The following is a 14,421-nucleotide window of genomic DNA, read 5'->3' on the forward strand; positions in this document are numbered from 1 at the left end:
GCATGCGAGGAACATATAGGTGATACCCATACAGAAAGGCGAGCCCTGGGGCAAGAGCGTGCCTCGTGTGTATGAGAAACAGCAAGGAGGCTGGTACGGTTAGAGCAGAGAGGAGAGAGAAGGAGGAAAGAGAGGACGTCAGAGATGTTGAGGGATATGATCACATAGGGCTTTGTAGGACATCCACGGTAAGGATTCTGGATTTACGGAGTGAAATGGAGAGTTGGAATTTTGAACAGAGTGCCATGATCTAGCTGCTTTGTGGAACACAGACAGACAAGAAGGGATAAGGAGGGAATAAGAGGAAACAGTTAGAAGCCTCATAATAACCCAGGTGAAAGGTGATGGAGACTAGAGCACAGCGGCCGAGGTGGAGGTCATGAGAAGGGGTCAGATCCTGGGTAAATTTGCAAAGTACAGTCACCGGGACTTCCTGATGGCTTAGATTGGGGATGGGGGTGGGGTAGTGGCTGAGAAAGAGGGGATTTCTGACTGAATAAGGAACAGAGTTTTTGACCTAACAAGGAAGGAGGGAGCAGCCCTCAAATGTGTGGGGAAAAGCTGGGCTGTGCAGATGCAGATTTTAAGTGGACAGATTCGGTTTCAGACACTTTCTATTTCAAATAGGTTTTAGGAGATAATGCATAATCTGTGTCAGAGTCCAGGACAGAGGTCTAGCTTGGAGGTACATACCTGTGAGCCATTGTCACGTGGATCATACTTAAAGCCAGATGAGATCACCAAGGGAATACAGATCGAGAGGGGGAGATGACAGGGATTGGGCACCAGGGCACATCGGGTAAAGAGGCAAAAGGCAAAGGAGGACCCAGCGAGAGGGCTGAGAAGGAGCTCAAAGTGAAGTAGGAAGGAAGCCAGAAGACTGGAATTAGAGGCCAAGCAAGGAGGAGGAAGCATCCACCCCGTCAAAGCTGCTGATGGGTCAAGGACGCCGGACTGAGGACAGGCGATTGGGTTGAACCATACAGAAGTCACAGGGGCCTGGAAGGGTAGTTCTGGCTGAGTGGTGTGTGGTGAGTCTAAGGTAGTGAGAGGAGAGGGATTGGAGACAGCAAGTAAGAACACTTTCGAGAAGTTTGGCTGCAACGGGGAACAACAACATGGTGGCAGCTGGTGGGGAGAACCACCTCAGGGAAGTTTGTTTTTGAATGAGGGTGTGCTTGTGTGTCGATGGGGATAATAACCCAGCAGGGAACGAAGAACTGAGGACATGGGAGAGAGAACCACTGGGGCTGAGTTCCGGAGCCAGAGGGAGGGGGGACACCGAGCGCATAAGAGGGGGGCCTGGATTTAGACAGAAGCATCTCGGGGCGGGGGGCACAGATGCTGAGAGTCTGCAGACATTCTCTTCTGACTGCTTCCGTGCTCTCAGTAACATAGCAAGCAAGTGGTGAGGATGGGAAAGGAGATGCTGGGTTTGCAGCAAGGAGAAACTGAGTCACTTCGGTGAGTGGGGCAGCAAATCGACAAAGAATAGAAAGGATGCTTATGTATCGGCATTGAGGACCTGGCTGAGGGCTCAGTACCAAGGAGGAGAAGACCAGTCTGAAGGGTTAGTAATGGTCTTGAAGGCATTTGTTCAATTACTCCTGATCTTGTACATCAACTTCTCCCAACAAGTATAAATTGAGATACCTCTTAGGGATGTAATGAAACAATGTTAATAGTTAAATCTCAGGGGGTGCCTGTCTGGCTCCGTCAGTGGAACACGGGACTCTTGATCTAGGGGGTCGTGAGTTTGAGCCACATGTTGGGCGTAGAGTCTACTAAATATATATTTAGATCTCAGGAAAAGTACTTCTCAAGAGATTGCCATCAGATCCCTGATACTGATCCTCTGTTTCAACTTGTGATCCACAAGAGGGTAAAACAGTCAATGGAGAGCCATCGTATTTTACCCTAAACCCACACTGGAATTTGCATTCTTTTCCAACAGCCTCCCATTTTGTTACTTGCATCCTCCGTCCCTCACCTAGGGTGATGAGAAAGGGCAAGAAGCCAGGTGCAATCCAGAGGGGGAGCTAAGAAAGCCCTTTCCCTTCATGACACAGAACCGAGCAGATACTTGCTAAGTGCTGAATTAATGGCGTCTAATCATAAACCTCCCAAACAAAACAGGATCATGACAAAGGTGCCAGGGAAGACAAGTGTAAGCTAATACAAAAAGAAAGGCAACAAACAGATAAATCCATAAGGTGAGACCGTATTTTGGCTAAGGGTGTATGTAACCCATTTTCACACCAAAGACATTTTATGACGAACAGTGCGATATTTAGATAATCAGCACGAAGCAGCCCCTTCCCTACTGCCACATTCAGGACGTGAGGCTCATACACACAGTGCCAGAAATCAATCTGGATTCAGCAAGTCGTAACGGTTACGGTTACTTCACTGAGCAATATGTTTTATGTTTTCTTTACTCAATAGAAACAAAACTTGTCATCCATAAAAACAATCCATATGTACCACTCAGGTGCTTATTTATAAACAACACCAGCTCTAAAAGAATCCATCTTCTCTCAGTGACACCTGACATACCCTTCCTGCAGACGCTCTTTGGGTTCAAACAAAATGTTTCTATACCAAAAGTCATCTGGATCTTTAACAGGTCTTAAAACAATCTGCACCAACCAATTCAACCAAACAAGAAATCATTAAAGTCTGTGCCTGCCACGGCAAGTTCCAGCTTTGTTCTACCAACAACTTTTACATATTTTATCTAAAAGCAAAATTTCTTGGATAATTTCGTCATTAAAGATGTAAGCAGTCCAAGCACTTTTAAAATGCTGCTCCACAGGGCTCTTAACGGGCTGCTGGACGGAACACGGATCGGGAGAAGCATTTTGGAAAGCTGTCTACTTAAAGCTAACACCTGTGACCCCACAGTTCCACTCCTGGGTGTAGACAGACTTCATATCCCCAAACAGGAGACAAGCAATCGCCTAGTGGCAGAGGAATGGGTGAACTGTGGTATACTCACACACCCAAACACCAACCACCAGTGAAAAGAAACAAGCTACCACCATATACAGCCACATGAATGAATCTCCCAAACATAATGTAGAACAAAAGAAGTCAAATACAAACAGTGCCTAATAAGTCAATACATTCAGATGAGGTTCAAAAACAGGCAAGACTGTCCATGTCATTCGAAGTCAGAAGAGTGGACAGCCATGGGAGGGTGGAGCACCGGAAGGGACCAGGGGGCCTCTGGGGCTGGGTTTGCCTGTCTCTCCATCTGGGTGCTGGTGACACGGGGGGGTGTTCACTCTGTGAAGATTTCTGGGGCTGAACACTTTTAATGTGTACTTTTCTCTCTCTATATATTATATTTCAATTAGGAGTTTTCTGGAAAAAAAATAAGTAGCTCCAAAATTCAGAAACTATCCTTCAAAAAACAAAACAAAACAAAAACCCAGAGCCTAAGGGCAGTAACTCAGTTTTTATTTTTATTGTTCTATGGAAATGAATCTTCTCTATCAAAAGCAATGGTTTCTAATTGAAGTATCACCTTACATAAAAGGGGAAAATATTTAAAGGATTATATATTCACAGTATAAATGAGAATATAAATTATTGTTACATCCATTTTGCAGTTAACAAATAACCTTTTTCAATATCAACTTACCTGAGTTGCTTTGCATAGCTGAGTTCGATCTCTGTCCTTTCCTTTACAAATTTGATGTATTTCTCAAGAATGTCAATTCCCCACTGTGTGTGTTTTTCTAAGTTGTCAAATTGATCCTGTTTAAAAAAACAAACAGAGAGAGAGAGAGCTTATAATCCTTCTCTGTGATTAATATAATTTCAGTGAACAATTCTCTCAACAATATGTCGCTGTGTAGAAAGCCGTTCTAATATTTTCCATGATTGTACTGGGTGCTTTTCTTGTTGAGCGGTTTTAAATCAACATTACCAAATTTGGTTTGAAAACTGCCTGGGGTACTGAACTCTGACCCATTCGTTCATGTTAGAAACATGGTTTGGGGATATAGTTAATGTCCTGGTGCAAAGGAAAATATCTTTTCCAGATTCCAAAAACTGAGAGGTGAAACACTCACATCAACTCAGTCCTGCTTGCCAACACCTTACCTGTTATCTCTGAGTTATTCAAAACAGCTCACTGAAAGTTGGGGCAAGCAAATGGGAACAAGAAGAGTTACAAAATACTGCTTTCTTCAAACAGATAAATAAAATGACTCATGCGGACCTTATTCAAACATTTGAACATTTATCAAACCCACACTGTGGGCCAGGAAAGGAGCCGGGGAACCGAAATGAACGGAAATAGAGCCCCTTCTTGCAGAGTGCCTGGAGGTTCCTAGCCTGGAAGAATGAGAGGGGGTGGGTATTCCAGCAACAGCTACTGCAAAAGTGGGGACACATCCAGGAATCTGGGGATCGGAGAGGGGGGGACGAGACTTGTCCCTCTGGAGCGAAGGTGGGGGGGAGGGCTCAAGGGAAGGATGGTGGTGGGTAAGAAACTGGAAAAAGTCCCTGCCCATCACCCCAGGCCTCAAACAATGAGCGAAGGAGCTCAGCCTGTCCAGTGCGCACACGTGAGCTGCTGAATTTGCAAGGAGAGGGGCACACCCACAGACATGTTTCCAATCGCCAGGAGGTGGAAGTCAGGAGATAGCTCCTTAGTCCAGATGAGAGAAAACAGGAGGAGAGGGAAGGACGTCCAGACCTGTAACAACTAGAATCAACTAGTCTTAGCGGCCGATTGCAGAAGGAGACTGGAAAGGAATATGAGGGAGAGGCAGGATTCTGGGGGCCTCCCTGCCTCTGGCTCTGGGGACTAGAGAGTCGACGGGCAGCAGTTTGGGGTGAAGTGACACGTTGCGCGAGGGAGTGACATGTCCGGAAGGGAGCTGGAAACACAGATCTACTGGGAGCTCAAGGAGGGAGGCCTGTGAGCTGGTGTCTCTGAAGCAGCACCCAGGGATCCCAGGAGAGGGTCAGCAAAGTCGGCAGCAGCTTTGCACTGAATTAGTCAAGAGGGCCTGGCCCAGGAGGGAGAGCCCAGAAAGGCCTGGGAAAGCTAAGGGAGTGTCAGCGCGACATTGCAAGGAAGGGAGAACTGCCTCCAGAGAACGATGGACCGAGTGCTGTCCCCAGGGAGATAGCAGGAATAGAGAAATCCAGGTTCTGGCCCCACCCTGGGACTTCACCGCCGGGGGCCACCGAACCGAGCGGAGTGTAGTCATTTGCCTAAAGATGCAAAATCAGTCCCTGCCTAATTTCACAACTCAGTCATGAGGATCATGGAAAATGGGAAAGAGTCAAATCAAGTCTAAAAAATACAAAGCCACAGTTTAATCCTATCACAGGTGTTGTGCGATCCTATAGGACACACTTGGTGCCATCCTTCAGCTTGGTTTTAAAACCTAGCACCTCCCACCTTATACCTGTCCTCGTGCTTTCATCCTATATTCCATTCAAAGCTATGCAAACCAGAAAATGAGTACACAGAGCTCCCTAGAAGTCTATCTTGGGTGGGAGTGGGCACCCTGCCGAGGCAAAAGCACTTTTTCTCCAACGTCAGAAATTCTCTTCTTGAAGAAAACTCATTTCCTCAACCTTACCCCCGCCCAGGCCCACAGGACAGTTTTAGAAACTAAGGTTTTATTTTCCTGGAATATTTTTCTCGTGAAAAAGAATTACTGTAGAATGTCTTTAAATCCAATAATTGTTTACATTATCATAAAAAACAAGGGACAACTATTTAAGGTATTCGTTGATTCTTGGTCCCCAATAATATATTCCACGGACATCTAGGTTCCACTTCAAGGAACACTAGTCAGGAAGGTGATTTATTTATGTCCTCTGTAAAGACAGGGGTTGTCAAGCAAATTAATAGTGTAAACAAGACTGTAGGTCATTTCAAACTACTTGAGAGAACAAATATACAAACAATTCAAGTAATGATTACAAATCATTCCTAGCTATTTAGAGCAAGGCTTCTTTAAAGCTCTGGGCTGGTTGGTAACCCTTTGCTAACCAATTTCATAGATCCTATTTATTTAAAAACTCCTTTCCAGACCCCTCCCTCCATTTGAGAGTCATCTGTTTCATCTCCCATCCCCAGAACCTTACTGTTTTCAGTAGTTATAGGGTTTCCTTGAAAACTTGTTAACACCATCTGCTCTTAGATTGTCCTGCTGATAATCTCACTACATATTTTTCCCTATGAATATGCGATTCTTTTTTTTTTTTTTTTAGCCTTGATGTATAGAATACAGAGCAACAGCTTTTGATACCAAAACTCTTTTAAAAAAAAAAAAAAATCTACATTTGAATTGAGTCTACTTTAAAAATTACTGGCCCCAAACCAACAATATGTTTTCAATAAAGTTATCTGTATTCAGGAACATTCTGCAAGCTGTAATAAAGCACTAAAATAAGGCCAAAATAAGATAGAAGATCTTAATACTAAAAACCTTACTCAGTAGCAACAAATAAACTAGTACTTGTTTGTCAATATAGTATCATTCTTTTTATGCTGTATTAAAACATCTCTTGGGGCACCTGGGTGGCTCAGTTGTTAAGCGTCTGCCTTCGGCTCAGGTCGTGATCCCGGGGTCCTGGGATCGAGCCCCACATCGGGCTCCCTGCTCCGCAGGCAGCCTGCTTCTCCCTTTCCCACTCCCCCTGCTTGTGTTCCCTCTCTCGCTGTGTCTCTCCCTGTCAAATAAATAAAATCTTTAAAAAATAAAAAATAAAAATAAAAAAATAAAACATCTCTTGGGGCGTCTGGCTGGCTTAGCGGGTGGAGTGTGCAATTCTTGATCTCGGGGTTGTGTGAGTTTGAGCACTATGCTGGGTGTAGAGCTTACTTAAAAAAATAATGAAATGAAATAAAATGTTGTCACAAATAAAATTTTTAAAAATATTAAAACATCCCTAATGATGCCACACTCTACCGCTCCCATCACATGGATTGCCCCAGCATGGCCTTTTTTGACAGCAGCTAAAAGCAAATTCAAAACAGATGAAAAACTAATCAACCCACTTACATTCTTGACCAAAATGTGGAAAACTTAATGGAAAAACATTCCAAATCTTAAAAAGACTCCTTTGTGAGCAAATATTATAAATGGCCCTTGAAAAAACAGCCTTTGCCACTTTGGAGATGGGGCCATTATCAAAAATGCACCCCTTCCCTTGTGATGTTACATAACAGCAGTTCTGAAGACCCCTCTGCCCTCTTAAAAATCATTAAGGACCTCCAAAAGCTTTTATTTATGTGGGTTATGGCTATCAATATCTACTGTATCAGAAATTAAAAACTGAGAGTTTTAAACATATTAATTCATTTAAAAAGACGACACTAAATCCATCACATGTCAAAATAAATAGCATTGTTTTCTTTTTAAGTACTTTCTTTTCCAAAACAACAACAACAAAAAGTGAGAAAACAGGCACTGTTTTACATTTTTGCAAATCTCTTTAATGTCTGGCTTAATAGAAGACAGCTGGATGCTCAGATGCTTCTGCATTCAATCTGGTGTGATTCCTCACTTTGGCTGAAATATGTGAAAAAAATAAGACTTCATGCAGATATGTAGTAAGAAAGTGGAGGAGTATTTCAATAGCCTTTTTAGGTAATTATAGCTATTATTTGATACCACACCAAGACTCAACTAATAGTAGCTTCTTAAAGGTTAGTTGCAATGTGAAATGTGAAACCATCCCAAAAATTTTTCATATGGGGTTACAATAAAATGCACTTGTCGATCTTGTACTTTGAATGGATCTTTTACCTGCACATGATTGTATAACATTATGCACTAGTCATTTAGAAAATATCATTTCACTGATAACTTGCAGATCTTCCAAGTGTTGCCACATTTCATTACAAAATATTTTAAAATCACATTTGTTTATATTGCTACCTATCTCAGCTTTTCCAATGAGTATTTTTTTAATTTTTAATTTTTAAAAATATTTTAAAAATTAAAAAAAAAAATTTATTTGAGTGAGAGAGAGAGAGCACAAGTGGGGAGGAGGGGCTGAGGGAGAGGAAGAAGCAGACTCCCTGCTGAGCAGGGAGCCTGACCTGGGACCCAATTCCAGGACCCTGGGATCATGACCTGAGCCGAAGGCAGACGCTTAACCAACTGAGCCACCCAGGCATCCTATTTTTTTTTTATAAGCTCTATTCTATGGGGCTTGAACTCACGACCCCGAGATCAAGAATTTGATGAGTCTTTAAATACTGGGGAGCTGTCAAGCTCACAGTGGCAAATGCAAATTTTCCAAAATTCTAATTTTCACTTAAAAGCTAGAATTCCATCATTGGCAACAAATAGTCATTTCCTTAAAGGGACAGGCTCACTTCATTCATGTTTGAGAAAATACCTGCCAAATGCCTAAGAGTCTGTTCGCCAGTTGTTCTCTTAAGTAAAAACAGTGTCCACGAAAAAAGCAGTTATTCAGCTCACAACACAATTACCTGAGTATCCTGGTAACACTAAGTGCTTTAGGCATACTTCCCATCTTGTCATACATACTATTCAAAAGGTGTATATTCAACAGTTGAGATTTAATAAAATTACTAATCTTACTGTTTCATCAAGGGCATTTTTAAAAAAAATTTTTTTAAATATTTCACTTATTTGACAGAGAGAGCAAGAGAGCACAAGCAGGGGGAGCAGCAGAGGCAGAGGGAGAAGCAGGCTTCCCGCTGAGCAGGGAGCCTGATGTGGGGCTCGATCCCAGGACCCCGGGATCATGACCTGAGCCGAAGGCAGACGCTTAACCGACTGAGCCACCCAGGCGCCCCCATCGAGGACATTTTTAGATAAAACTGATTTTTTTTTTAAACAGCTAACCGTGAAGAGTACAAGAGCTGCTGTGTTTGGAGCCACTGCCCTGATTCATACCAAGGGGCCGGCGGCCTTCCCGTCACCACTTTTGTACCATGAGCGGAAACATCTACACCGTGAGAAAGACAGTGTCTTAGTATCATCATGAAAATAGTTTTGACTCTGTGGACTCCATAAGAGGGTTTCTGGAACCTCTGGAGGTCTAGGGACTGCACTTGAAGAACTCTTACCTCATGATACACGCTCTAAAATTTCTATTGGAAAGCTTTGTATTTCTATTTTTTTTTTTTTTTAAGATTTTATTTATTTATTTATTTGAGAGAGAGAGCGAGAAACAGCATGAGAGGGGATAGGGTCAGAGGGAGAAGCAGGCTCCCCGCTGAGCCGGGAGCCCGATGCGGGACTCGATCCCAGGACTCCGGGATCATGACCTGAGCCGAAGGCAGTCGCTTAACCAACTGAGCCACCCAGGCGCCCAAGCTTTGTATTTCTAAAGATTAAGGAAGGCAGATAATATATGACCTGATGGAAAATTATGTCTAATGTACCAGTGCACATATATACACACACACACACACACTCAAGAATTAACTCCGAAATCGCCAAGAGAACTGCAAATGGATGTTTCCAAGGAACTGGGTCCAACGCGATGGGCCCCCTCTTGACCTCTTATTGCTCCCTGAATTCAAACCAAACAAAGGTGGGTGCCACGAGCTGTTGGCTACCAGAGGCTGAGTAAGCTGCAGAGACAAATGAGGAGAGTACAAGTGCATTAATCAAATGCAATTACTGTAGTTTCCAATTATTTTCAGGTCTGGCGTATGCACATTGAAGACCGAACCAGAAGAAGTATGAACCATGGCAGTTGTTTGGGTAATTACATCTTCATCAGAGTTCCTGAAGCATCCTGAAGTTCAACACAAATTTTTGCCTTCGTGTACCTAGCAACTCATCAGTCAGTACCAAGACTGGTCTCTCTAGGTCAGTATAGAATGACTACTCTTGGCCATGCTTGAGAAGTCTTCTGAAATCTGATTTTTCTTTCAAAACCTGCAAAAGAGGTGACACAGGAACTACTTTCAGAAAAGCTAGTTGCTTTATTTTTTGTTTTGTTTTGCCTTTTTTTTTTTTTTTTTTTTGGTGCTGAAACCCGGGACTGAACCAAGCTAGTTGCTTTAAAATGAGGAGACCCAAGTCAGCCTCAACGAAGTTTTTCTCCAAAGTATAGGTCAGTTTTTAACACAGTACTTCCTGTCATTGAAAAGTGTACTAAAACCGACACAAATTCAAAATCCCCGGAACAAGCCGATCTGGTAAGAAACGAAGTTGCTGACGTTAGCTCTGTGTCAATGGCTCAGACTCGGAGGAAGGGTATCCTGAGCCCAGCTCTCAGTCTCCCCAGGTGACTCACCCAGTGAAGAGAATTAGCCTTTCCATATCACTGGGTCCACTTCCGTCCGTGCTGTCTAGAACACTGTTTTAGGATACTCTAATTTAGGATAAATTCACTTTCCGAAGAACTAGGGCACTTTGAGAAGCAGACTTTAAATGGCTCTATTTGAGCAGAATCCCTTGGGATATTATTACTGGTATTAGCTTCCTCTAATCTTTTTTTTTTTTTTTAAAGATTTTATTTATTTAATTGACAGAGGGAGACACAGCGAGAGAGGGAACACAAGCAGGGGGAGTGGGAGAGGGAGAAGCAGGCTTCCCGCAGAGCAGAGAGCCTGATGTGGGGCTCGATCCCAGGACGCTGGGATCATGACCTGAGCCAAAGGCAGACGCTTAACGACTGAGCCACCCAGGCGCCCCAGCTTCCTCTTATCTTTGAGAGAAAAGTGTCAGCACATATAGATTTACCCAGAGTAAATGTAACAAAACCCCCATTTAAAACGTTTTTTAAAAATCACTTAGGTTCTGAATATTAAAGTAGCTGTATATATAGGAACAAAAAAGTTTTATAAACCTTTACAAACAAAAATGTATGCTCATGAATGCCACCTGAAATTCTAGATCTCAAATTTGAAACAAAGACTTCAATTAATGTCCATGGACAAATAAAAAGAATTTTTCTCATAGATACTATTAGAAGCAGAAATACCCTTGGGGTGCCCGGGTGGCTCAGTCGCTTGAGCAGCTGATTCTTGGTTTTGGTTCAGGTCGTGAAACCAGGGTCCTGGGACCAAGCCCCACGTTGGGCTCTGTGCTCACTGGGGAGTCTGCTTGAGGATTCTCTTTCTCCCTCTACCCCTCCCACTGCACCACTTGGCGCGCTCTCTCTCTCTGAAATAAATAAATAAATCTTTTAAAAATGCAGAAATACCGAAATATATATTTTCAACATGAAAGTGTCAAACCTTGAAGTGATGAAAAACCATTACCCAAAGGAAATTCACTGTTTACACAGAAAGAACAGATAAAAGGTAAAGGGCAGCAGTAGAGGGTTTATTTATTTATTTTTTTTAATTTTAATTTTAATTTTTTTTAATATTTTATTTATTTATTTGACAGACATAGCGAGAGCAGGAACACAAGCAGGGGGAGTGGCAGAGGGAGAAGCAGGCTTCCTGCCGAGCAGGGAGCCCGATGCGGGGCTCGATCCCAGGACCCTGGGATCATGACCTGAGCCGAAGGCAGACACTTAATGACTGAGCCACCCAGGTGCCCCTAGAGGGTTTATTTTAGGGAGCACAGACACCTTCTGGTTTGACAATAACAAGTAGACACAGATTCTGTAAAATCACACATTCATCTGCTATTTCCGAAATAGGTTCTGTGAATTAGGAGGGGTGCTCCCCTGGGTTGAAAAGGAGGAGTCTGTGACGTAATTGACGAAATAGGAGCTCCAACATCACAGTGTCATGGTTGGACAGTCAAGTTAATACGAAAGATTTTAATTAGAAAGGAAAAGCGCACAAAATGGAAGGTTTTATTGAACTCCGAATCTCTTTAAGATGCAAGTCCACAAACTGCCATAAAAACCAGGGGCCAACGGAGGCATGTATATTGTAACTAGCCACAATCTACCTAACTCTGTTTCTGTTGTGAAAATAAAAATACTAAGGAACTGTTCTATTCACGGCTTTTTCCAGCAATGACATTCTGAACCCAACAAGTAAGAATGTAAAAAACACAGGATGAAAACGTATGTATGAGTTAAAAAAAAAAAACAAAAAACTTTAGGGGCGCCTGGCTGGCTCAGTCGGTTGAGCGTCTGACTCTTGATTTCAGCTCAGGTCATGATCTCGGGGTCCTGAGAATGAGCCCTGAATCAGGCTCCGCGCTCAGTACAGAGTCTGCTTGTCTCTCTCTGTCCCCGTGCTTGCTTTTGCTCTCGCTCTCTCTCTCAAATAAAATCTTAAAAAAAAAAAAAAACCCAAACTTTAACAGACGCTTAAGAGGCAACAGCATGTGGATGAAGTCAGTGGTATAAAGAATGTGGAAAAGCACACAGAATCTGAAAAGCTGCATTTTCATGTTTTTATGACAATAATTCTATTGTGTAAAAGGGCAGCAGGGAGGCTGGTGCTGGATGTACAACAAATGGAACGGGATGAACAGGAGCAGACTCGGGGCTGACGAATGCAGGGATGGCCCCGGCTGAATCTTACACTGCATCCTGAAATGACGAGAGAGGGTGAAAAACATAACTTGTACCCAAAGCATCAGAATTCTGACTCTCCTGGAGTCTGAGCGGATGAGATTTGGAGGGGAGATTGCTATGGAATGTATTCCTTCAAGAAGCCGCAATAAGCTTCTGACCTATTATGTCAATGTTCTTAGAACACAGTAGTCACTTTCAGCTCCCCTTCGTTCCCCTGGATACGGTAAAAGCAACAAACAAAAATAAACACCTGTGCCTGCCCCAAAGATAGAGTGAAAGAGATCTCAAAGAATACCATTTTCAGGGGGAAAAAAAAAAAAAAACATTTTAAAGAGTGCTTACTTTTTTCATTAAAAAACAACAACAACAACATGGGGCACCTGGGTGGCTCAGTAGTTAAGCGTCTGCCTTTGGCTCAGGTCATGATCCCAGGGTCCTGCTCAGCGGGAAGCCTGCTTCTCCCTCTCCCACCCCCCCTTGCTTGCGTTCCCTCTCTCGCTGTGTCTCTCTCTGTCAAATAAATAAATAAAATCTTTAAAAAAAAAAGTCATTTTGGGCGCCTGGGTGGCTCAGTTGGTTAAGCGACTGCCTTCGGCTCAGGTCATGATCCTGGAGTCCCGGGATCGAGTCCCGCATCGGGCTCCCTGCTCGGCAGGGAGTCTGCTTCTCCCTCTGACCCTCCCCCCTCTCATGCTCTCTCTCTGTCTCATTCTCTCTCAAATGAATAAATAAAATCTTTAAAAAAAAAAAAAAAAGTCATTTTTTAAGTGATCATAAAAATTACTTTTTTTTTTTTAAAGATTTTATTTATTTATTTGACAGAGAGAGAGACAGCGAGAGAGGGAACACAAGCGGGGGAGTGGGAGAGGGAGAAGCAGGCTTCCCGCTGAGCAGGGAGCCCGATGTGGGGCTCGATCCCAGGACCCTGGGATCATGACCTGAGCAGAAGGCAGACGCTTAACGACTGAGCCACCCAGGCGCCCCAAAAATTACTCTTTTGTCTAGACGTTGTCCAATATCTTAAGTAGAAGAGGAAAAGTATGAAAGATGATGCAGCTGTAAAACCCAGGGTTAGAAAGATGGCTCTGACATGGAACCAGAGTGGGTTGAATCAATCAGCTCTAATGGAAAGACAGAAACTCATCACAGAAAGCAAAATCTCGCTCTGTGTAAGAGACAAGCAGACAAGAGATGTAAAATGCCATCTCCCGGTGACAGGATGCACGAGCTTTGTCCAGCCATGATTGTGACATGAACATCTTTAACACAAATGTTCAGTGTCATTAGTGTCTGGCTTCGGCCTGGAAATGGAATCCACTTGCTCATTTCCTGGTGTCTATACATCTGCTCAGCTGAGCCTGACTATATATGAACTGGTCTCTCGTCCTGAGCCTGCTCAATCAGCAGACACGAGAGTTCAGTTACCTGCCCTCCTCTGACTGCCCCGCGTTCCTTTCTTTAAACCCTGGAGAACTAAGCATACCTCTCCAACATCCCACACTGTTCTCTACAGGTGTGATTCCCGCCCCCAGGAGACGAGTTCAAGACCAACCTAAGGGAGGAAGAAAAGAGGGAGAGGGAAGAAGGAAGAAACCACACTCTACCAGAACACTGAAGGCAATCCAAAGGCTAAACGAGAGCAAAGTATATAAGCTACATTTTTAATGAGGAAAAAAATACCCCCAGATTTTTAAAGACCTGACTCATTTCTAAACTCTATAAATATTTCCATGTGTGTGGGGAAGGGGTGCAAAATATTACAGAAATATCATAGGAAAAAAAAAATGTTAAGCCCTGTCATCTGAAACTTAGTTAATATCAATGCAAAAGCTTTTCCAAACACTTAGCAATTAACTCACTTCCAATTTTAAGTAAAGATGGTTAAGCAAACGCATAGGTGTTGTTCTCTTTTTAAAACAAGGGATCCCAACTCTCCAGCCCACTGCCACAGCGGAGCATCTGACCCAA

General features: G+C 43.2%; 1 protein-coding gene across 17 annotated transcripts in view; it reads right to left on the reverse strand.

The window, feature by feature from the left end:
- Window positions 1-14,421, reverse strand: part of FNBP1 (formin binding protein 1) — a 136,189-nt gene that overhangs the window by 81,380 nt on the left and 40,388 nt on the right. For all 17 annotated transcript variants that reach the window (XM_078061888.1, XM_036117038.2, XM_036117048.2 and 14 more), the window contains exon 2: window positions 3,647-3,762. In XM_078061888.1, coding sequence (XP_077918014.1) covers window positions 3,647-3,762 — 116 coding nt within the window. The remainder of the gene's footprint in view (window positions 1-3,646; window positions 3,763-14,421) is intronic.

The sequence above is a fragment of the Halichoerus grypus genome, chromosome 14 (assembly GCF_964656455.1).
Source record: "Halichoerus grypus chromosome 14, mHalGry1.hap1.1, whole genome shotgun sequence".
NCBI lineage: Eukaryota > Metazoa > Chordata > Mammalia > Carnivora > Phocidae > Halichoerus > Halichoerus grypus.